The following is a 22,767-nucleotide window of genomic DNA, read 5'->3' as shown; positions in this document are numbered from 1 at the left end:
ACACACACACATTCATACAGCACTCTACTACACACACACATTCATACAGCACTCTACTACACACACATTCATACAGCACTCTACTACACACACACATTCATACAGCACTCTACTACACACACATTTATACAAGAATGGGACACACATCAGAGGCAGTAAAGTGTTCAGTGTTTTGCCCAGGGACACTTCAACATGTTGCTGCTGGTAGAATTGAACCCCCGACTCTACCATTGGAGGACGACCACTCTAACCACTCAGCCACAGCTGCTCCAATTAATTTGTTGTCCTGATGCTGCTCAGTAATCCAGGTAGATAAATCTAACCAGGTTAAGTCAGGTCCTCTGGACAGATTCTTCTGTTGAAACGTTTTTTCTTTTATCCAAAAGCTTCTTCAGTTTGAGGAGCTGCGAGCACCAAGAGGTCTTCTGGATAACAGATGAAACGTTCCAACAGAAGAATCTGTCCAGAGGACCCGTGTCAACCTCACAGATTTGATTCGTTCAGTCTTTTCAATGAAACGAGCTCGTTATGAGAGAACTTTACCTTTGAGATTTCAGCGACGAGCTCTGCCTCCCGAGGCTTCATGACCTTGGCAGAGGAGACACAAACAGCCTGTTTGCAAACACTCGTTGACTAATGAGCACAAACTGTGCAGCCCGTAGGATCCCTCCGACAGTCAGAAGTCAGGGAGGAATCCTGAAAACATCTGCCATCAGACGTTCAGCTCATATTTACTGAAGCTCATCCCATCGCTCTGATAAAAAGATCCAGATTAAGACACGCTGTTTCAGCTCTCTGTATCAGGACTTAGTACTTTTAAATTATTTTAGTGTGTAAACATCATTACTTAGTATCTCTTAATTATGTCTTAGCATCTTCAAATTATTATGCAACGTATCCTATTTATGACTCAGTATCTCAATATCTTAATTTTGTAACTTAGAATCTCAACCTGTGACCCAGCATCTTAATTAGGGCCTGCCGTTAATAAAAGTAAAGGAAGTCATGCACAACACTGCTTCTTATACTTTCCTGTACTGGGACCAGTTGTTAGATTTATCTCTTTACTGTATTTTTTCCTCACATGAACTTTAATTTAGTCCTGAACAGAAGCATGCACCCACAGATTTATGTCAAAATGAGACTGGAGTTAAGGTTCGGTCAAATCAAGATATTTAAAGCAACCGAAGGGACACATAATAGGAAAATGGATTTTCTTTTAAAAAATCTGGATTTTTTTTTTCCAGCTTTTATTTTGTTGTAGCACAGTTAGCATAATTGATTAAACAAAAGTCTCCCAGCTCTCTGTCTCCTTAAAACTGACTATTGTGACATGTGTTCACTTAAATATGAAAAATTAAAAATAAAACACACGTTTGCTTTTTGAAGTCTTTCAGATTCAGTCTAGTTCTGATGACTTTAAAAAAGTTTTAGACTTTAACTTTCCACGTGACTCACATTTGAAGAATTTCAATGACACAGTACAGTAGCTGTTAGCAATCGCTAAGATGAGATCGGAGCGCAAACAGAAGCTTTCGTTTCTCGTTTGAAACGTTGCTTTAAACCGTTTGGTCTGTCAACAAATATCATGAACCACTAAACAGATTTTAATTAAAGAAATCGTTGAATCATGTCTACAACTGATTACCATTTTGATTTCTCCTTTTTTTAAAGCTTTGAGTTTGTATCTCATGATTATGACTCAAGACAATCGTTTTGCTTCTTTAGTGGCAGAAATGGGCTTCCATAGTTCCCAGCCTGCAACTTTTGTGGCTTGTTTGTCTCTACCTGCTCAGATGTCGCTGCTGCCAGCGAACCCTCAGCTGAGGAAGTGGTGAGGCAGCCAAAGAGTTGGGCCCTGCAGGAGGAGCGACCGCAGGAGCCAAGATCCCTCCTGATGCGTCTGCTAACAGAAGGACGGGCAGGAGAGACCAAAGCACATTAAAAATAAATCACAACATGCATTCTAAAGTTAATAACTGGAAAAAATGTGCATTTTCATTGATTTTAATTTAATGTTTATTTAATCAAACTCTCCTCTAAATTATAAAGAACATCAAAGTATTCAGAAATCCACAAAGGAAGATTTAAAAACAGTGAAAAAATGCAAAGAAGGTAAAAGCAACTCACCTGGCTCACAGATTATTTTATATGTCCTTACATGGAAAAATGAAAACGTTTGCCCTGTTTCTGTCGTGAAGCTGGTCTGGAGAGGTCTGCAGCGATGCTGCTGAGCTGAGCGCTGCTGGAAGTAGAGCTCCTTCACAACGGTCTCCGAGGACAAACACGACAGACGCTCCACCTCAGGCTCAGAGAGGTGTGTCTGCAGAGACGCAGTCCGGTTCACAGCACACCGACTTCATGCAGCAACGGCTCCGTTGTTCTGCAGTGATGACATGAAGTGTAAGAAACTAAAGATCTGTTATTAGGTTTTAGCCCAAAATAAAAAAATAATAATTTTAAAAGATACAACGATGTAAAAAGATAAAATATTGTGTCTGATTTCATGCGACATGTGATCTGTGCTGTCTGCTAACATCAAATTTGAGCTCAATCTGTAAAAGTGTAGTTATTTGTGTGTTGCCTAAGTGGACAATCCTAAATTAGATTGACACCCAAAGTTAATCATTTGTAGACGGACTTCTCATGATTACTGTTGTAGACCTCTCCCTTTATGACCTCTCACTTATCATTGCTGCCAAGAACGGTTCTTTCTAAAAGTCATCTTGTTCAGAGGGACTCTTGATTATAAAATTAAATATTAAAACAGCATGGGATAATTTTTCATTGTTATGCTGATGATACCATGAAACCCAATGAATCCAATCAGAAACTTAAAAGACATAAAAACCTGGATGACCCTAAATGTTCTGCTTTTAAACTCAGACAAGACTGAGGTTTTAGTTTTTGGACCTGAGCATCTTAGAAACAAATTTTTCAGTCTTTCTCCCTCCTTAGATGTCATTAATCTGTCCTCCAGCTCTAAAGTTAAAAATCTTGGTGTTATTTTTGATCAGGACATGTCTTTTATCTCCCACATTAAAACATTACCAGAACCGCCTTCTTCCACCTGCGTAATATCACTAACACTAGAAAGTTCCTGGAGAAACTTTGACGGGGACTGCCAGGCTGTGGCTGATTTCAATTCTTGATTTGATAGTAAAAGGTGTTTGTGTTCGCTCTCAGCTACCACTATACCAAATTTCAGCTGAATAGCCCTAAAACTGGCTGAGTTAGTCAATTTTGTGTTTGCTGAGGTAGCCGTGGCAGCCATCTTGGATCAAAATGGCTCCAAAACGTAATCGTTCTAGACGTTTATCTGATGATTACGTTCTGTGAGTTTCAAACAACTCCAACAGTCAGTTTCTGTTTCCATCCAGGACCTGTTTGTTCACTCCGTCATGTGACTTGACTCCGTAGTGACTGTGAGGAGCACTGTCTCACTCATTACCTATGAAGAATTTAGGCGTCTTTGTTAGCAAAATACATCACCATGGTAACTCCGATTGCCAATAAAAGTAATTGTACACATCACGGGGCCGAGCTGGTCATTTTGAAATAACATTTGTGCGGGTACACATTGTGGCTCGGGCCGCATCAAAGATGAGAGAAAAGTAAGTTAACCGACACTCAGGAGAGAAGAATCAAGACTGCCCATTTATTATGAAATTATTACTAATAATAAATATTAATATTAGTAATTCACAATATTTATAATTAATACTGATTATTAATAATATTCATATTGATATTTTATTAATATTAATATATTCATATTGATATTTTATTAATATTAATTATTATTAATTATTAACATTCATATTTAATGTTGTTATTTTTATTACTAAGCAAAATAGCAAAATATGTTGCCATGGTAACTGCGAATGCCAATAAAAGTAACAGCACACTTCCCGGAGCCGGTCGTTTTGATATAACTTTTGTGGGGGTCCACGTTGCGGTTCGGGCCGCATTAAAGTTGAAAAAGAGTCGTTTATCAGGCGTAGAATAATAAGTGAGCGGCCACCAACTAGTTCCTGGAGTTGGTGGAATATTGCGTCTTTGTTAAAACTGATGCAGAAAAACTGGTCCACGCATTTGTCACGTTTAGACTGGACTATTGCACTGGTTTATTATCTGGGTGTCCAAATACTTCTTTAAAAAGCCTTCAGCTGATCCAAAATGCTGCTGCCAGAGTCTTAACTGGAGTTACTGGGAGAGATCATATCTCTCCAGTTTTAGCTTCTCTCCATTGGCTCCCTGTCAAATCCAGAATTGAATTCAAAATCTTAATTCTTCTAATCTACAAAGCTCTCAACAACCTAGCTCCATCTTATATTACAGATCTTTTGTTCCATATTTTCCTAACAGAGCACTTCACTCTCAGACTGCAGGTTTACTTGTGGTTCCTAGAGTTTCCAAAAGCAGAATGGGAGGAAGATCTTTCAGTTCTCAGGCTCCTCTCTTGTGGAACCAACTTCCAGTTTCTGTCCGTGAGACTGACACATTGTCCAGTTTTAAGACTGGGATTAAGACTTTCCTTTTTGGCTTGGGTTTCCTGAGCTGTCCTTTATTTCTGCTGCTATAGGCTCAGACTGCTGGAGGACAAACTGACCATATTTCCTCTCTCTGCTGCTTCTTTACTTGCTCTACTCGACCTGTTTGTATTTGTAATTATTTCTATCTTAATGTGTGTTTTTTATCTTTCCTCCTATAGAAAGTTCACCTGGACCTGTCATTCTGTGTTTGTCTGTTTCTACTTCCTGTCCTCTCAAACCCAGCTGGTCGAAGCAGATGAGCTGAGCCTGGTTCTGCTGGAGGTTTCTTCCTGTTAAAGTGAGTTTTTCTTTCCACGGTCTCCTTCGTGCTTGCTCAGGATGAGAGACTGTGACTAAGTGAAGATTCAACACAATCTGCTGCTTCCTTAGAGAACTTTCACTAATTCGCTTTTTATGTACGTGAATGTTTTTGTACAGTGCCCCGAGACAACTTTGGGACTTGGAGCTACAGAAATAAACTGAATTGATCGTTTTTAAACATGTTCTTCCAAGGCTACACTCATAGACATCTTATCAGTATGAAGAAAATGTGATAATTCCTACAACACTCATAAAAAACATGATTAATCCAGAAATGGTGCATCATTTGAAGGTTTCTATGTGTAACCCACTTCAAGGTATTACACGTCACGTCTAGGTTTGTAGGAGCTGTGATGTAGTGCAAGAACCAACCACACAGGTAATTATGATTTTTTTTGTGTGTGCATTTTTAGTTACAGTACTTAGAATTTACAAAAGAAAATCCAAATGTTTACCTGGGCCCTATTTAACTAAAGCTACAAAATGTCTCTAGGAAGATGCTCCAAATTCACTCTGTGTTCAAAAATGGTAAAAAATCAACGAGGTTCCTTCAAGTGAGCTTCTTGAGGTAAACTCACCGTGGTCAGTCAGAAGACAATCATACCACAGACAGACTGGGTTCCACCTCATGGGGTCAAACTGGGAGGCTCGCCATCAAAGAACCACACATGAGCCTTCTGGGACATGAGGGACCAGTTCTCTCCAACTCATCCAAGAAGAAAAGACCTGACCTGCATTTACAACAGGTTACAGTCCAAGTTCTCCTATCATAGTGATCAGGTTCAATACGCTACCAATCAAAATGTTGTACAACAACAACACATTTCTCAATTAGAAAAAATAACATTAAAGTTAACTGTAGTTACTTTATAGTTTCACTCATCTTTATCACAGTGTTAGAATAATTCACTCTAACCACTTTTTAAACATACAGAGAAATGTGATTTGGTCACATTAACGGATAACAAATTACACATTAACCTGTAAGGTAAAATGCATAACATTCCTTTCAAAGATGTAACATCGCTGTTTTGTTATCTTTTTAACAAATGCTGTTTCTTAGATTTTACCCCAAACAACAGTACTTTTTACTGTCTTTTACACATTAACACAAAGTTCCACCAGTTACTTTAAATTTAATCACTACTAAATTATTTTAGTGACAAAGTGTGCTTTAAACAGATTTTTCTACTCAATTAATTAAATAAACCGCAACATAAATTACTTGTAAATAACTGAAAATGTGCAAAAACAACTTATTCCAATTAGCATGTAGCAACAGCGGAGCTAACTTACCGAGGAACGGATGATTTATTTCATTAACTCGTTTCCTCTGCGCTCATCCAAACTCTGAACAACAGTTTTACAAAGTTTGCATCATAAACTGACTCGCACACAACTTTAAGCACGGTAAAATACTTTTTTAAATACATTTGTTCTGTCTTTCGAGCTCCGTAAACTCAGATATCAAGCTAGTTTTTTCATGCTTCACACTTCCTGTCTAGCCAAACAGACTTCCTGTTTTCAAAATAAAACACAATGCAAAGAATATCAAAGACAAAATTATATATTTTAACCCTTACCAGGTGGGCTACGTATGGTTTCATAGGTGCATCATTTGGGTCATTGTATCTAAACAAAATTGAAGTTCTCAAATTGTTCTGTTTTACCTTATGATTCGGCTCTCTTGTAAATAAGTCACGGCTCACTGGGACCAACCCGTATAAATAAAGGTTGAATGAATGAGCTCTTTGACATTATTACTTCTGTAGTGGAAGATTTTGTATCCTGATGACCAAAGCCTCTGGACCATGTGAGTTTTAAGCATTTTGAAAGTTAAAAGTGTTTCCTGCAAGTTTTACTGTAAAACCATTCATGGTTCTCAGCTGTTTTTGAGGATTGTAAAGAAAAAGATACTTAGTAAAGCGTAGTGGGTTTGGTGTTTAAAATGAACCGACATGACAGTTTTGTGAGTTTTTGTTAAATGTAGTGACATTAACATAAAGCAAGTTTAGCTATTTGATTAAAGCATTCAAAAAATCTGATAGATTATTCATAGGTGGTGGAAGACAATCTTCCAGGGAATATTCAATAGTTGGCAATCAATCCCCCCCACTATCATACTCAAGTCTGTGTAATCAAATACAGCAAAGATCCAACAGGACGCGGGTTCATCTTCATTAGTACAGCCCTGCAGTGTGCCGACATGCTCCATGTTCAACTACAGTCTACTGAAAAATTAAAACAGCAAACTCCACATAAGTTTCACGGCTGTGTAATTTCATTTATATTGAAATAAGTCTTTCTACAAGTGACATGATGGGATCTAATACAAAGTAAAAATGAAAAGATTTAGGAAAACTTGCACTGATAATTTAACACATTAGAATCAACAATAAATACTTGCAACAAAAGTATCATTTTGGGTTATTGGTGTCCAAAATCTAAAACACCTTTGGAGTGACATTGTGGAGTTCTTTATCCTTGAAGAGACAAAAATCCTAAAAAGCAAAGATAAAAACAGCATCAATCAACAGTTCCAAACAATGTGGCGTATTTAGTGATGAACGAAATTCACAGACTTTGAAAAGGTACCGGTACATTCAACGGCATTTCACTTTGTCAGCAAGCAAAGCTCGACGCTGCACACAAAACAAAAGTATCGCTGCTTCTTTATGCAGAACACGGTTCTAATACGAGTCTACCTTTACCGGTAGCTGTGAGGGTTCTTCTACACGTCACAAACACACGGTGGCATTCTCTGGATGCACACAGAACCAAAGATTTCCAGAAGTCTGAACACAGTTAAATTTAAGTCTGAATGTTTTTAACGGCTTGTATGAAAGATGCTCATTAAATTAAATGAACCCATTTCAGTCTCCAGATGTTCAGTTTGGTGTCTGCGAGAAACAACAAAATCTGATTTACTTGTTCAAGCGATCGTTCTAAAGCTAAATCAGCTGTTACAGAAAATCTCATTCGAAAACAGGTAATGCAGTTCAGCACACACTTAGATTTTACACCTAATCTGTAAACTCAGAACCACAATGGAAAAGAACTTTATTTAAATCCCAAAATGCATAAAAATCATTTTAAAAAAAGGTGACTTGTCCGTTCAGATTTGTCCAGGTTTTACGGTAATAGTTTTAAGCTGTAGTATGTGAGGAACGCTGCGGCCGAGAGAGCATCTTGAAGAGGCTAAATGTTTCCAAAATGACGCTCTGCGATGTGTGGGAGTTCAACCACTGGAAATGGCATCTCGTGTTGCTGAGCTGTAGTCTCCAGCAGGTCCAGTGTTCCAGCACCTGGATCGGTGTCTGCCGTCTGTGTGGAGGTGCTTTTCTTCTGCCAGCATTTAGGAGCTCACCAGAACATAGATCATCCTGTGGGACAGAGCGAACAGTCAGGCAGGGAAGAAGCATCTGTAACATGAACTCAGAATAAATTGCATGAACTTGCACCCAGTATTTGTATTAAAGTGTCCCGAAAAGCCACATCTGCACACAGTGGGTTGCAAAAGTATTCATCGCTTTTACTCTTTTTATGAGTCCAGCCACCCTGTGCAAAAAATTTGCTTGAATTCTGGATTTGCAGTTTTGTTTGGAAGACTACAGAGTTCGTGACCATAGGTGAAGGTAGGACCATCCACTGACAGGTCCACGGAGCCAACCCACCTACACCAGTAGAGCTGCACTACCCAAAGCTAACCTACTAGAAACTGTATGTTTGAAATGCATTTTGTGACAAGATACCAACACTTCTGCCAAAAACAAAAATACAAAACTGAGCAATTTGGTTGCATCACTGTTTAAACGAAAAATAATATCCCAAAAGAAAAGATAAAGTATGAAACATTTATGTACCCGTAAAGATAGTAGAAAAACGACAGCAGGTAGAAAGCCAGTTTGCACCAGCCTTCTTTTTGACAGTAGGCCAGGATGTCAGCGTTCATGATGGTTGTCGGGTCGTAGAGTCCAGGACAGCTCATCACAGGTCTGCTCATATACCTGTAGCACAAGGTGTCCACACGTTTAAAAGGTTTTATTTGAGTTCCACAAGCAGCGGGGCTGTGGTTGGGTCTGTTACAAACCTCCAGACATGATACGCCAGCAGTGGTAAGTTCAGGAAGAGGGTGAGCCACTCGGCCGCACACAAGAACATCACGCAGAAGAAGACATGAATGAGGTACTCAGGCAGCACCAACTGAAAGAAAACAAAAGTAAAGAAATAAATAAAATCCTTCCAATGTCTTTTAAGTTTACAGTTCTCAGTTTTTATTTTCTTGGGTCATTTTAGATAATTTGCGTAGACAAAGCCCTAACAGTCTGCGCCATACACTTGATCGTCAAGTGAGGGAGATGTAACGGTCAACATCAACAGCTCCAAATGTTTTACCAAGGAGCAGGAAGTGTGGGTTATTCACCATTTATCTGATGTAGTAACATACTTTATCATTTCAATAAACTATTATCTCATTCACAAGATGTATGTTCTGACCACCTCGGTTCATTCTGAAGACACACAGAGGTGGCAAGGAGGTCAGACAGCCTACCTCTGGTCTCCAAGTGAGACAGCACCAGGCCTGGAACTGTAGGCGACTCAAACTGATTTGAATAATGTGACGAAGTGATGAAGTTCACTTTCGACGACCACCCAGCCGCTGGACTTAACTTTCCATGTTTCCCCTCTCCCTGCTTTTCAATTGCTCAAACAAGCTTTGTGTTTATAACCCTTTACATACGTTTGCATTTGTTAAAAAAAAAAAAAAAAAAAAAGGGGGCAAACTGGGTGACCCCAAGAGCCATGAACCCACCATAAAATGTTGCAGCTTTGCATTTAGCAAACATCTCGAACAGCACAAAGACAATCGCTACATCAGGTTCGTTCACCGTTTTCAGAAGTAAAAACGCCTGCCGCACATATAGCGTGTTTTTGTGTCAACGTTTCAGCAATGAGGGTCGTCGTGACAGTAGTGTTGATGCAGCAGCCAGTCTAAGGTATCGACAGGTCAAACTCCATGTTCAGGGCTTTTTTTGGGGGGTGGGGTTGTTGCAGATGGAGACACCACATGGAAGCCATGCATTCAAAGAGCAGCAAGCAGAAACAAACTCACAGCTCATACATGAGCAGGCGAGGGGTGTGTGGGAAAAGGGCGGTGCAGGAAGGGCTGCATCGTGCTCAAATCTTGCACTGTGCTGCCAAATCCTAAACAGCTGATCAGAACCCAAAAGGTCGACCTGCAAAAGTAAAACCTGCAGCACATTGTGGATGAAAGGTAGATGAATCCTCACTGTGGAGTTCACAAACCAATCTGTGTTTTCAAATACTGCTGAGCTGGACAGAGCCGGGGTTCTGCTGCCATCTGTTCAGAACCACAGGAGGTGTAGCGGAGCCAACACTTAGCTCATTCTGCTAAATGTGGACTCAAACTGCAGCATCTTCCTCAAGCAGAAACAAAAATATAGGTCCAAAATTCACCCCCGAACAATTTATTTAAAGCTCTGAAAGCTTTCAGATTAACTTAATCCTGCAAACGAGCAGGACACCTTTATCTCAACCTGAAGATAAATAGGAGTTTGGGTTTATGGAGAATTCATTGTACCAGTAATTTTAACACCAAATGGAAACAATAGGAAAAACTGCTGATCGATCTCATGCATGCTTTGAGCATTTGCGAGTCTTTTCAGTTAACAGCTACACCTCAGCACCAACCAGAGCAACCAAACCGATGTTTTTTAGCGCTACGAAACATTCATTCAACAAAACTACTGTTGACCTACAAACTTGGCAAAGAAAACTAAAGATAAAACAAATACGTTTAAATTTACATCAAAATCATTACTAAACTAAACGGATAAAGTTGAGTAAAAAAGATGGTTTAATCCCAAACCAGACCGACCTCAGATTAGTTAACTGAAAAGACATTAGCAAACACTTCACTGTGCAAAACAACAAGGCTGAGTTGACACGTCAGTGAGTATTTTAGAGATTGGTACAAACCTTTAGGGCAATTTTGACTCTCTTAATCTTTTTGACCCTGTCAATTGTCTTTTTTTTTTTCGCCGTTAAAAAGCGCAAAAGAAGCAGATAGGGAAAAACAAAACAAGGCGTTAGAGTCTGTCAGCTGACACCGATCCCTGCAGCCTATTTAGCATAACAGTGCAGAAAAATGATAGAGAAAAATGGATAGGTGCATAAAGTTATACTAAGATCTTTCAACAGAGCACAACGTGTGCATGCAGTCAGATATACGAGGAGGTGTATGACGAGAAGATGGGAGTGGCACTTACCGGATTCAAAGTGTTACACTGATCTATGGGGTTCTTGTAGTCCGTCTTCAGCTCATCAAACGCAATTATCTGCAGGAGCAAAAAGATCTGTTCAAATACGACTTCTATTTTATCGTAGACCAATTTACAACAAGCGGCACGCCGATGTCCTCCGACTGACGGATTTGAACAGTGAATGTTTGTAGTTTTAGAGACGAGTGTTGTTCTGGACTAATTTGAAGAGGGAATTCAAGTAAACCTTAATGTTTTTTGTGCAAGATATTCAAGTGAGTATGAGTTACACAGCAGAAGAACAGAGATGTTTTTTGTTGTTGTCTGAGGCAGTGATGGATCCTGGCGGTTGGAGGTGTCACTTTATCCACCACCAGGTGCAATGGTGGACCCTGGGGGTGGCCTAGACCCCCATAGATTAGTCTTTGGCCACGCCAGTCATTTAAGGAAACTATACTTTTAAGCAACATAAAAACTAGAAAGCATAGTTTCCTCAAATGATCTTTGACAGGAACCTACTTTACGCCTAGATGCAACCACACACCTAAAAAGATGTTGGGTCGTGGCTTCTGTTCTGGCTATAATTTACACAAATAAATGAACATCTGGGCAGATTTTCCTCTAATGAATATGTCTGTAGGTTCCTGAGATGTATTAAATTGAGGCTCAGTAAAATGGGCCTGTCAAAGATATTAAACATCTGTTAAATCGAGCGGCCATCTCTGAGTCTGCTAAAACGACTTAGCTGTGGTGGCCATCTTGAATAGGGTTGAGATCATCAGGTGATCAGGTGTAGATGTACAGCCAGTGATTACTTTCTAGAGTTACACTAAAAGACCTGTGGTTCTGGAGACTTTAACAACAATAACAATATTACTTTGGTGGCGGGTGATAACTCAGGACTGAGCAAAAACCACAGTGCAATATTTATTACATATCAATTTAGGTACCTGTGTGCAAATATATGACAAAGTTTTAAAAACTGCAGAAAACACTTTTATAAAAAACAAAGATACATTTCCACAATAAAAGCACATTAGGGTCCAAGAAAGTCTGAAGTTTCAACAACAGGTTAAGCTCCCATGTTAATCTAGTGGGCAATAAAACGGTAAAAAGTAATACTTTGTCGCACCAAAATCTGTGACACCCCATTTTATCAGCCAACACATAAATTGAGTTAGATCTGAACAGTCTACAGTGGAGATTTGATGCTTAGCTTTGCCTGCTACAAGCTAACTAGCCTGTTAGCTTTTAGCTTAACTCGGCTGAATAATTTGACAATTTTAACGAGTTAATGGAGTTTATGTTCAGCTGATATATTTTCAAATATATACATATGCTTATATATTGTGGGAAAACCAAAAAAAAAGTAAATACAGTCAGTTCTGGGAGTTTCTGAGGCTAACGTGATGCTAACAGGGTGTGTGTGTCATTCATTCGGTGGGAAATGCGTCTTCGTTAGCACGAATCGTTTTAATAAGACGTGAGGATCTGAGGGGAGCAGAAAAACGCAGGAAGGATCTCTGATCTCTGTCGACACAGATCTGGCCTCAACTCTTTCCCGACAGGGCGATCTTGGCTTCCTTCCTTCTGTCGACGTTTACGATGAACCCAGTTAGCGCATACTCACATGCCAGATAGCGAAAAAGATGAGCGCCGCCGTGAGCAGCAGAGCGAGCATGTAACAGAAGGCCGCGAACGTGAACGCCATTTTTCCAACAGGTTTTTCTGGTCAGTGTCGGTTGGTCGGTACGATGGAGGCAGATTACCACCGTATTCCCGTTAGCTTTAGCTCTTCTTCTTCCTCCTCTTGTTGGAGGAGGTGGCGTGCTGAGCATGCGCGTTGCTGCCACCTGGTGGCGGCTGTGTGTCCTACAGCCGTTCAAACCAGGGTTGCCAGAAAAGAAATCACGAACAATCGTACTTTGACCAGATGTGTGTGCGGAGTTTTGTTTTTAAGGGAAGTGGTGAGTGCATATTTAAACTTTAAAAAAAAAAAAAATAATAATCTTATGTTGCATAATCCTCAGAACAATCATAAAAATGTGATAATACTATTGTGATCCTTTTTTTTCCCTGTACATTTTCCGGCATATTTTTCTTTCCACAGTTTTGGTGCTAATTCAACAAATCATTTAAACACGTTAAGCTCATTGAAGAAAACGGTGCTATGACTTTTGGTCTTGGTACAACTTTAGCTTTTTGAAGCATTTAGCCTTTTCTGAAATTTTTTTCCTTATAGAAAATTATTGTAGCTCATTTTACATCCTTCAAATCTTTAGATCCGTTTACAAACTTTTACTTTGTATTACTGAACGTTTTTTGAACAACCTTTTTCTCTCCTTTCACATTTTGTTCTGCTTCAGCTTCCTTGTGCAAATTTAAACTTTTTTCAGCTGCTTCCAGCTGTTTTTTCAGTTGTTTTGTGCTCCTTTCATTTTATTTATGCAAGTTTCAAACTCTTCTGCTATTTCAACTACATAACTGTTTTTTTTTAATAATTTAAGATAATAATTTAATTTAATTCCACATTTGTTGCACTCAATTCAACTTATTTCAGCAAAAATGTGCTCTCTACATTTCTTGTAATTTAAACTTCTGTTTTTAGCTACTTTTCAGTTGTTTTTGCTAATTTCAGCTTTTTTTCTGATAATTTCATTTTGTGCTTATTTCTGCTTCTTCTTATTTCTGTTTCAATATAATTTTGGTAAGCAGCTGAAACTGCTACAGAAATATCAGAATAATCAAAGAAAACATTCATTTAATGTTTCAGTTTAAAGAAACAATCTTTGAAGGCGGAGGAGTTCACATCACTGCATTTATTTAGACAACAGGACGGACACTTTTATACAAACAGGCCACGTTTCACTGCGAGACAGCCGGCTGTAGAAGCTTCTGTTGTTTTTAGTAAAAAGACAGCGAGGACACTTCTACACGAATATAAACACCACAGGACAGAAGCACACGTACGGCTCCAAACCCAGACACGTGAACGGTAGCTGCGTTTAATCGCACGTAGAAAACCACAATCAGTGATTTCTTTATAGAAACTGTTCAGACTCTCACCTGGGACCTGCACCGTGGAGCAGGTTCAACGAACCGAGACGAACTTTAGACCTAAATAACCTTGAAGATAAAGACGTGGTGCCGCTGAAGGTGGAAGGGTTCAGATTCTGGACATGAGGGCATAAAAAAAATAAATGAGAGAAATCTGGACTAAAAAACAAGGATTCAAACTGAACGACTGCATAAATAATAAGTGAACAAGTCTGCAGTTACTGAGAAAACTCTTCCACCTTATTCATTCAGATGTTAAATGTTTTAAATAAATGTCTTATAAAATGTTTGTTATTTATTATTGAATGCTGTAAACACGAATGTACAACTCCAACTCCAAAATGTTGGAACATTGTAAAATTAAAAAAAGTAAACACGCAGCATGCACAGGCTTGGAAAAAAAAAATTAAACTCATATTTTACTTTTACTCTCAGAAGTAAAGATGGTAGCGGTTCAAGAGCCTGCTTTGCTGATGGTATGGGGGTGCATTAGTGGCTCTAGCAGGGGCAGCTGACACATCCTGAAAGGCTCCATCAATGCAGAAAAGTATCTAAACATCTGCTCTCATTCACGTTTGTTTGTTTTTAATCAGGGAAAGCTTTGCATATTTCAGCAAGACGGTGGCTTCACAGCAGAATCAGCTGAAACATCTGCTCCATCACGGTTGAAGTAAACTCCTCCAAATTACATTATTTTCCCTACAAACGGCACCAATTCTGTTTAAACTTGACATGCTGGAAATAAAACGGAGATCTGCAGATTATTCACTTGGATTGCGTTCACGTTTTTATACAACGTTCAGACCTTCTGGAGTGGAGCTTGTGACGCTCACTGATGAAACTCTGGTGGAGTAAATCTTCTGAGCTCGTACTCGTTCACTGAATTAGTTTTGGACCAGACTAAAAATGAGATTCCATAAAGACGCAGACCAGTTGAAGGTCAAATAAAACCGCTGATCTTATCACAGTTGGTGCTCTTCTCTCATCTTGAAACCTCCGGTGTAAATTATTGGAGACTGCCTGAAGGCAGCACCTATTATTATCCACCTGACAAGGGTTTCTTAACTTTATATCTTACTCTTTCGTCAACTCGAACTGCAACGTGCATCCCCACAAATGTTGTGTCAAAACGACCGGCTCAGCACCATGATGTGTGCCATTACTTTTTCTGGCATTTCGAGTTACCATGGCGACATAAATTGCAAAGATGTAATTTTTATTAGTCATTTTTCACAGCCTCTGGCTGCAAATCAAATATCCAAGCTGGCTGCCTGAGCTAAAAAGAAAAAATACTGTAAACCAGTCATTTGTAGAGATATTAAGCTGAAATTTGGTGTAGCAGTAGCTGAGGGCAATGCCCAATAAATAATAAATTTAAAAAATTCAAGATGGTCGCCAAAGCTAAATTTAAATGGATTTAGCTCAGCTATTTTTACAGAGTTGAAAGTTGGTGTGGTTATAACTGAAAACCTCCCCCGTCGCATATTGAATCCAAATAAAAAATTCAAGATGGCCACCATAGCTTAAAAGAAAAAATGACTTTAACTTGATTTTTTTGTTTGTTGCCATATTGAGCTGAAATTTGGTGTGGTGGTAGCTGAGCGCGAACCCCAACAATTAGTGCTGTCAACTCAATAACTAAGAATGTCTGCGACGTGGCAGTCCCCGTCAGTTTCTCCAGGAACTTTCCAGTTGGTGATTAATGCTGACTGAAAGGACGGACTGACGTCAGGAGCTCCCTCCTGGATGGTTTCTGCGGAGCGACTGTCCAGATGACCTGACTGAGAATTATTGAATTTGATACCTGGATGATTGAGCATGAACTTTGTCGCCTCAGGCGTGGAAGTCTGGTTTCAGTCTCGACTCGTTCGTCCTGCCGTGGAAATGTGACGAGGCCGATCGTTCTAAAGTTCAGCGGGGCGGCTCTGAAAGGACGCTGAGCTCCTGGATGAGAATAAACTGAATAAAGTTACACAATGTGGTCGACCGTTTGTCGTGTCGGTACGTCTCAAGATTCCAAACAGAAATTATTTCAAACGTCGGACGAGCCGGTTCTGGACTTCATGCATGTTAAGGTTCTGACGCTTTGGGTCCGGTGAGAGTCTGACCGAGCACCTGACACCTCCCTCCACAATCAGCTGCTAGTTCTGGGTCTGTTCAGAGCTGGGTTTGGGTCAACGTTTGGACATTTTGGTACATAAACTTTAAAGTATTTCATTTAGATTTTAGAGCTAAACTGTGAAGTGGAATGGCAGCAATACAAGGTTTTTAACAGCATCATGAAGACCAAGGAACACACCAGACAGGTCAGGAATATAGCCCACCTTCCAGCAGGACATCCACCCAGATCTACAACGGAATGGGTCAGAACTAACTGTTCATGTGTTGGAACGGTCCAGTCAAAGTCCAGACCTGAATCCAGTAGAATCTGTGGAGAACCTTGAAAGCTGCAGATCAGACGCTCTGCATCCAACCTGCATCCAACCCGACTGAGCTGCAGCTGCTTTACACAGAAGAATGGGACAAAACACAAGTCTCCAGATGTGGACAGCTGCTGGAGACAAACCTTAAAGACTTGTATCGCAGAAGTCTGAATAAATTATTTTTGAAGTTTGTGGTTGGAACTGGACAAAATGTGGAGACGTTCCAGAGAAATGAACATTTTCATCAAAGAGTTTCAATTTGTGCTTAACGAGGCGATAAATTTGGCAAATCGAGACAAACTGAGGTGAAGTGCAGCAAAGAGAGTTCTTCACTCTGAAGGTTCTGATGACCACAGAGCGATCAAAACGTCGTTTCGCGAGAGAAACCACACAACATTCATCGACACTAGAACAGTACGAAACGATTCCTACAAACCCGCGCAGAGCGAGCGGCGCCGCAGGTTAAAAAAGACGGAGGCGACGGCGGCCCGTGGGTCACCGTCTCTCCACAGCGACTGCGAGTAGAAAGGTTGGATTTTGGAATGTTTTTGTGATTTTATTGTTCCCCAGAAAGTTATCAGTGTGTAACAAACAGCTTCAGTTATAAGACATGATTCACATCGTTTCCTCTAAAAAAAACAAAACAAAAAAAAATCAAACCCATGGTCCAGAAGGATCCGCTTTAAAAAGTATCAAGTACAACAGATCAGATCTGTGAAGCCCCAAACGTCCCTAATAATTCAGAAGTACCTCGATTCCTCTCAGAGTTAGAAGAGTCGTCAGTGAGGTCCGTTCATGCTCATTTTAAACACGTTTGTTCATTTCAAACGTCGTCAAACTGTAAGTACGACTCGTGTGCTTTACGCTGGATGTTACGCAGCGCCTCCTCTAGAGGGCGGTGCCGAGTCACATCTGAGCTCCGACGTCACTTTCAGACGATAACGCACATTTGGAGAAAGAGGCAGCGCACTCATCGCACCACGTGGACAGAGTCCTCCGTGGTTCTCGTGTGAGACGTACATGTTTTTTTTGTTCTTACTCCTGCACCACACTGACCCCACAGGCCCCGTTGAGGCGGCGGGTTTGGGTTTCATGTCGGACAGCGAACTGAAGTGTGCACAACGTGAATGCAGAGGACGGATGTTCAACGCTGAGCATGAACGGGCCTCGAGACCTGGAGCTGTGTGAACACGTTCTGCTGCGCTCCCACCTGACGGGCGTGTTGGACGTTAAGATGTTCTCTGTCGGGCTGACACTGCGCTTCATGCAGGAGAGAATCCTCTCACGGTTCACTAACCTTAAATTTAAATGTCCTTCAGGAAGTCCTGAAGGACTAAAGCAGACCTCAGTAGTGTTCTCCGCGTTGTAGCTAGAATAGTTCTTAAGTTCTGATAGGAAACAGAAACTTCATACATTAATCTAATGTACAGACACAAAACCAAAAACATCTAAAGTTAAGAAAAACAAAAGTAATCAAAAAGGTAAAAGTGGTTAAAGTAAGGAGGTTCTGAGTTGTTAAAAAAGTTGTGTAAACATTTTAAAAGAGAACAGAAACAACTAAATTCATGAATCACTGGCACGTGAAGAGGATGACGTGAAGCAGACCTGCCTCAAACAGGGTGTGCACACCTTCAGGCAACTCACTGGGCCTGGTTCAGATGGTTCAAATGGTTCAGTTGGGTCTGTTTGGTTCAACTGGTCAGATGTTCAGTTTGGTCTGTTTGGTTCAGTTGGTTCAAATGGTTCAGTTGGTTCCAATGGTTCAGTTTGGTTCAAATTGTTCAGTTGGGTCTGTTTGGTTCAACTGGTCAGATGTTCAGTTTGGTCTGTTTGGTTCAGATAGTTCAGTTTGGTCTGTTTGGTTCAGATAGTTCAGTTGGTTCAGTTGGTCTTGTGAGTTCGGATGGTCCAAATGGTTCAGTTGGGTCCGTTTGGTTCAGATGGTTCCGGTGGTCCCGTGAGTTCAGATGGTCCAAATGGTTCAGTTGGGTTTGTTTGGTTCAATTGGTCAGAAGGTTCAATTGGGTCTGTAGATGGTTCAGTTGGGTCTGCAGTTGGGTCTGTTTGGTTCAACTGGTCAGATGTTCAGTTGGGTCTGTTTGGTTCAACTGGTCAGATGTTCAGTTGGGTCTGTTTGGTCCTGGTGGTTCAGATGGTTCAGTTGGGTTTGTTTGGTCCGGGTGGTGAAGTGGTCGTTGACAGTCAGACTGTTTGAACCTTCTGGTACACTGAACGGTAACATTTTGGGTTTTAATTTGCAAAGACTGTTTGAAGCAGGTCTGCACGGGGGGTGGGGGGTGGAGACCAGAATGATTTGCGTTTGTGCAGTCTGGATCCTCCTCGCCCCCCCCACCCCGGGGGGGGGGGGGGGGGGGGGGTAACTTTAACGGAAGAATCCAAGTTTCTCTTTGAGCCATTCTTCTGTTAAATCCTCCGTGTTTCGGATCTCAAACACCTGGTGAAAATACACAAAGTAAATATATTTGGTGGTAAAATGCTGCAGTTTAACTCTCCTACAAACAACCCACCCCCCCCCAGTAAACAAGCCACCTTCATATTTCATAAAACAAACAAGAACATCTTTGATCCCATTTTGATGCTTTGAAAGTTTTAGTTTTTCACTCACCTTGGTCAGTTCAGCTGTTTGCACCAGCTTGTTCTTGCTGCCTGCATACATCATCTGCTGCTCCGGTCTGCAGCCTGTACGCACAAGCACACCGTCAGGTGCACCGACAGGTACACGGGTGCACCGACAGGTACACAGTTACACCGACAGGTACACAGTTACAGGTACACAGTTACACCAACAGGTACACAGTTACAGGTACACAGGTGCACCGACAGGTGCACAGACAAGTACACAGGTGCACCGACAGGTACACAGTTACAGGTACACAGTTACACCGACAGGTGCACAGACAGGTACACAGGTGCACCGACAGGTACACAGTTACACCGACAGGTACACAGTTACACCGACAGGTGCACCGACAAGTACACAGGTGCACCGACAGGTACTCAGTTACACCGACAGGTGCACTGACAGGTTCTCAGTTACACCGACAGGTGCACCGACAGGTACACAGTTACACCGACAGGTACACAGTTACACCGACAGGTGCACCGACAAGTACACAGGTGCACCGACAGGTACTCAGTTACACCGACAGGTGCACTGACAGGTTCTCAGTTACACCGACAGGTGCACCGACAGGTACACAGTTACACAGACAGGTACACCGACAAGTACACAGTTACACCGACAGGTACACAGTTACACCGACAAGTGCACTGACAGGTGCACCGACAGGTACACAGTTACAGGTACACAGGTACAGGTACACAGACAGGTATTTGAGGCGTCTGAAATACTTGTCCTGAGCAGAAAGTCTTACCCAGTGGACTTGAGAAGATGAAGCAGAGCGGATACGACACACGTCCGTCATCGTGTTCGTACTTATAACTGTAGACAAGAAACGTTTTTTATGTTAAGGGAAGTTTCGTAGATTTTCATTTTAAGACTCTTAAAATTTGGGGTGTAAAATAAAAAATGTTTGAAACTAAAATCCACGTTTTTCAACTGCCAACATATTTCAGAAAATAATGGAGCATTATGTAAAAATAAAAAAATAACTTTAGACTTTATTCACAATGAAGCATATAAAACATTTAATGTTTAAACTAAGAATTATCATTTGTTAAAATAAGGTAATTGTGAGTTTGATGGCAGCAACACATCTCTTTACAGATGTTCCAGGTCCACGTTACCTCTGAGAAACATTTTACAATCGAAGCGAAACGTCTTCTGTTACAAATAAAGTCCAGTTGTTTTTGTCTTGAACTTTATTTTAACTCCGAGAAACATCTCAATTTCTTTAACAAGTCTGTAACATGCAGGACCTGAGGAGACCAGTTGTTGGAGGTTTTAGAGGAAATGTTGTCCCATTGTGGTCTGGAGGATTCCAGCTGTTCTACAGTCCTGGGTCCTCTCTGCTGGGTCTTCATGATGAATCAAATGTTTTCAGTGTGTGAGCGGTCTGGACTTCAGGCAGGTCAGTTCAACATCTGGACTCTTCTTCCACAAAGCCACGCTGCCGTCATGATGCAGTTTGTTTTAAATTTGTCTGGATGGAAGCAGATGTGCTAAAACTGGTACATGTTTTCTTCGTGATGGAGTCTTTCCAGATGTGTAAGCTGCCCATGTTGGAGGCACTAATGCACCTGAACACTCACTACGATCTGGAGATGATGGAGATTCAAAGTCTAAACTTTATATATTGAAGAACTTTTCCCCACAGACTGGTGAACATCTGTCCATCTTTACTTCTTACTGACCTGAAGATAATTAACCTAAATGTTCCTCCTGCTGTCTCTTATTCATACCGTTTCCTTTTATAGTCTTTTGTTGCTCCGGTTTTATTTATTTTTTATTCGTTGATGCAAATTCTAAGTCACCTTTTTCCCCTAAAGGCTTTAACATTATGTTAACTAGGTTTCATTGTAAATAAAATATAAATGGTAAATGGACCGTACTTGTATTTTGCCTTTCTATCTTATCCAGATACTCAAAGTGCTTTACAACAATCTGTGCCTCATTTACACATTCATACAGCACTTTACTATCTCTATACAACGAATAATCAGAGCTTTATCACATTCATACACTGATGGGACACACAAGGACAACGAGGGGTTCAGTGTCTTGCCCAAGGACACTTCAGCATGTGGCTGCTGGAGGAACTGAACCCCCAACTCTCCCATTGGAGGACGACTGCTCTAACCACTCAGCCACAGCCGCCCATGATTTGCAAATCATTTCTTTTTTAATTTTATTTTACACAACGCCTCAGTCTTTTCAGAACTCAGTTTGTACATGTTGGAAAATCTGTTTACAATTCCTTGTAGATAAAATCATTAGTTCCACAGAAATGGGTCGTCCATTAAAAGGATATCTGGGCTGTCTCTCAGGAAGTTCATCTTTCAGCTCTTCAGGAGAAATATCCTGAAACAGGAACGTGATGCATTTAACAAAATTCAAAGTTGGGCAGTTAAGCGACAAAAAGCACAATTTGTTCAACAACGTTTGACACAAACATGAGCCTAAAGTTTCAAAGTTACCTCGTGTTCTTCGTCCAGGACGACCAGCTGTCGGTCTTTATCGATCTTCACTGAAGAACGAGCAGACACAGGAAAAGGAGGAACACTGGATCAGTTTGCAAGCAGTCAGAAAACAGTTTGTTGGACAAAACCAATACAATTCACATTCAGTGTGTTGGACTGGTGGAACAGGCCAAATTAACCCGGCCCAGATTAAACCTGGGTACAGTTAGGCCCAGGACAGAGTGTACCCCTCTATTTACCCATAATCTGGCCTGAAGGGTATGAATAGGCCTAGGTCAGGGGTGCCCAGACTTTTTCAGCATGGTGCTCCTTTTACAATGACCAAGTCAAAGTGATCTACCTGCTATAAGGCCTCGTTTACACGAGAACAACCTCTGGAAACTTTAGTGTTTTTTTCAACATTTATTGGGGGTTGTAAACAAAAAATGAGCAGGTTTACATGAAAACGCTGTCGTTTCCATGTCAGTCGGGTTGCCAGATAAGAAATTATGAACCATAGTACTGTGGTTTTAAAATTATAGTATTTTGACCTAAACTGTCATATGTGCTGAGTAAAGATATGCTAAAATGAGGTGTGTGTTGGGTTTGTTGAACATGTGCACAGAAAAGGAGGGGGTAAATAAGACGTTTTACATTTATCTGGCAACCCTCATTGTGCATGCAGCATGTGCATGATCACAGTTAGTCAAACTGGTGAACACACTAATGTCTCTTTGGATCCAGGATTTTATTAGTTTTGCTCCTACATGCAGAAAAAGGCTGAGCACAAAAACACCCTGCTCTCTGCCATTTATCATAACTGTTATATTTATTATAACTGTTATTTATTTTAACTGTTATTTATTATAAGTGTTGTTATATTTATTATAACTGTTATTTATTATAACTGTTGTTATATTTATTATAACTGTTATTTATTTTAATTGTTATTTATTATAAGTGTTGTTATATTTATTATAACTGTTATTTATTTTAACTGTTATTTATTATAAGTGTTGTTATATTTATTATAACTGTTATTTATTATAA

General features: G+C 40.4%; 2 protein-coding genes across 2 annotated transcripts in view; both read right to left on the bottom strand.

The window, feature by feature from the left end:
- Positions 1-7,115: 7,115 nt before the first annotated feature.
- Positions 7,116-12,960, bottom strand: cnih1 (cornichon family AMPA receptor auxiliary protein 1). Its single transcript, XM_037694650.1, has 5 exons — positions 12,768-12,960; positions 11,147-11,215; positions 8,947-9,059; positions 8,720-8,863; positions 7,116-8,239 (listed from the first exon to the last, which is right to left on the bottom strand). The coding sequence occupies exons 1-5, from the start codon at positions 12,846-12,848 to the stop codon at positions 8,212-8,214; spliced, it is 435 nt and encodes a 144-aa protein (XP_037550578.1). The 5' UTR covers positions 12,849-12,960; the 3' UTR covers positions 7,116-8,211.
- Positions 12,961-13,940: 980 nt separating this feature from the next.
- Positions 13,941-22,767, bottom strand: part of gmfb (glia maturation factor, beta) — a 15,028-nt gene continuing 6,201 nt past the window's right edge. Inside the window, exons 3-7 of the mRNA XM_037694651.1 lie at positions 21,736-21,785; positions 21,570-21,619; positions 20,013-20,095; positions 19,244-19,317; positions 13,941-19,072 (exon numbers count right to left, since the gene is read on the bottom strand). Of these exons, the coding sequence (XP_037550579.1) occupies positions 19,001-19,072; positions 19,244-19,317; positions 20,013-20,095; positions 21,570-21,619; positions 21,736-21,785 (329 nt within the window). The 3' untranslated portion in view covers positions 13,941-19,000. The remainder of the gene's footprint in view (positions 19,073-19,243; positions 19,318-20,012; positions 20,096-21,569; positions 21,620-21,735; positions 21,786-22,767) is intronic.

Source organism: Nematolebias whitei, chromosome 21 (genome assembly GCF_014905685.2).
Source record: "Nematolebias whitei isolate Nwh7 chromosome 21, NemWhi1, whole genome shotgun sequence".
Lineage (NCBI taxonomy): Eukaryota > Metazoa > Chordata > Actinopteri > Cyprinodontiformes > Rivulidae > Nematolebias > Nematolebias whitei.
This window is presented reverse-complemented; position numbering and strand designations above follow the sequence as displayed.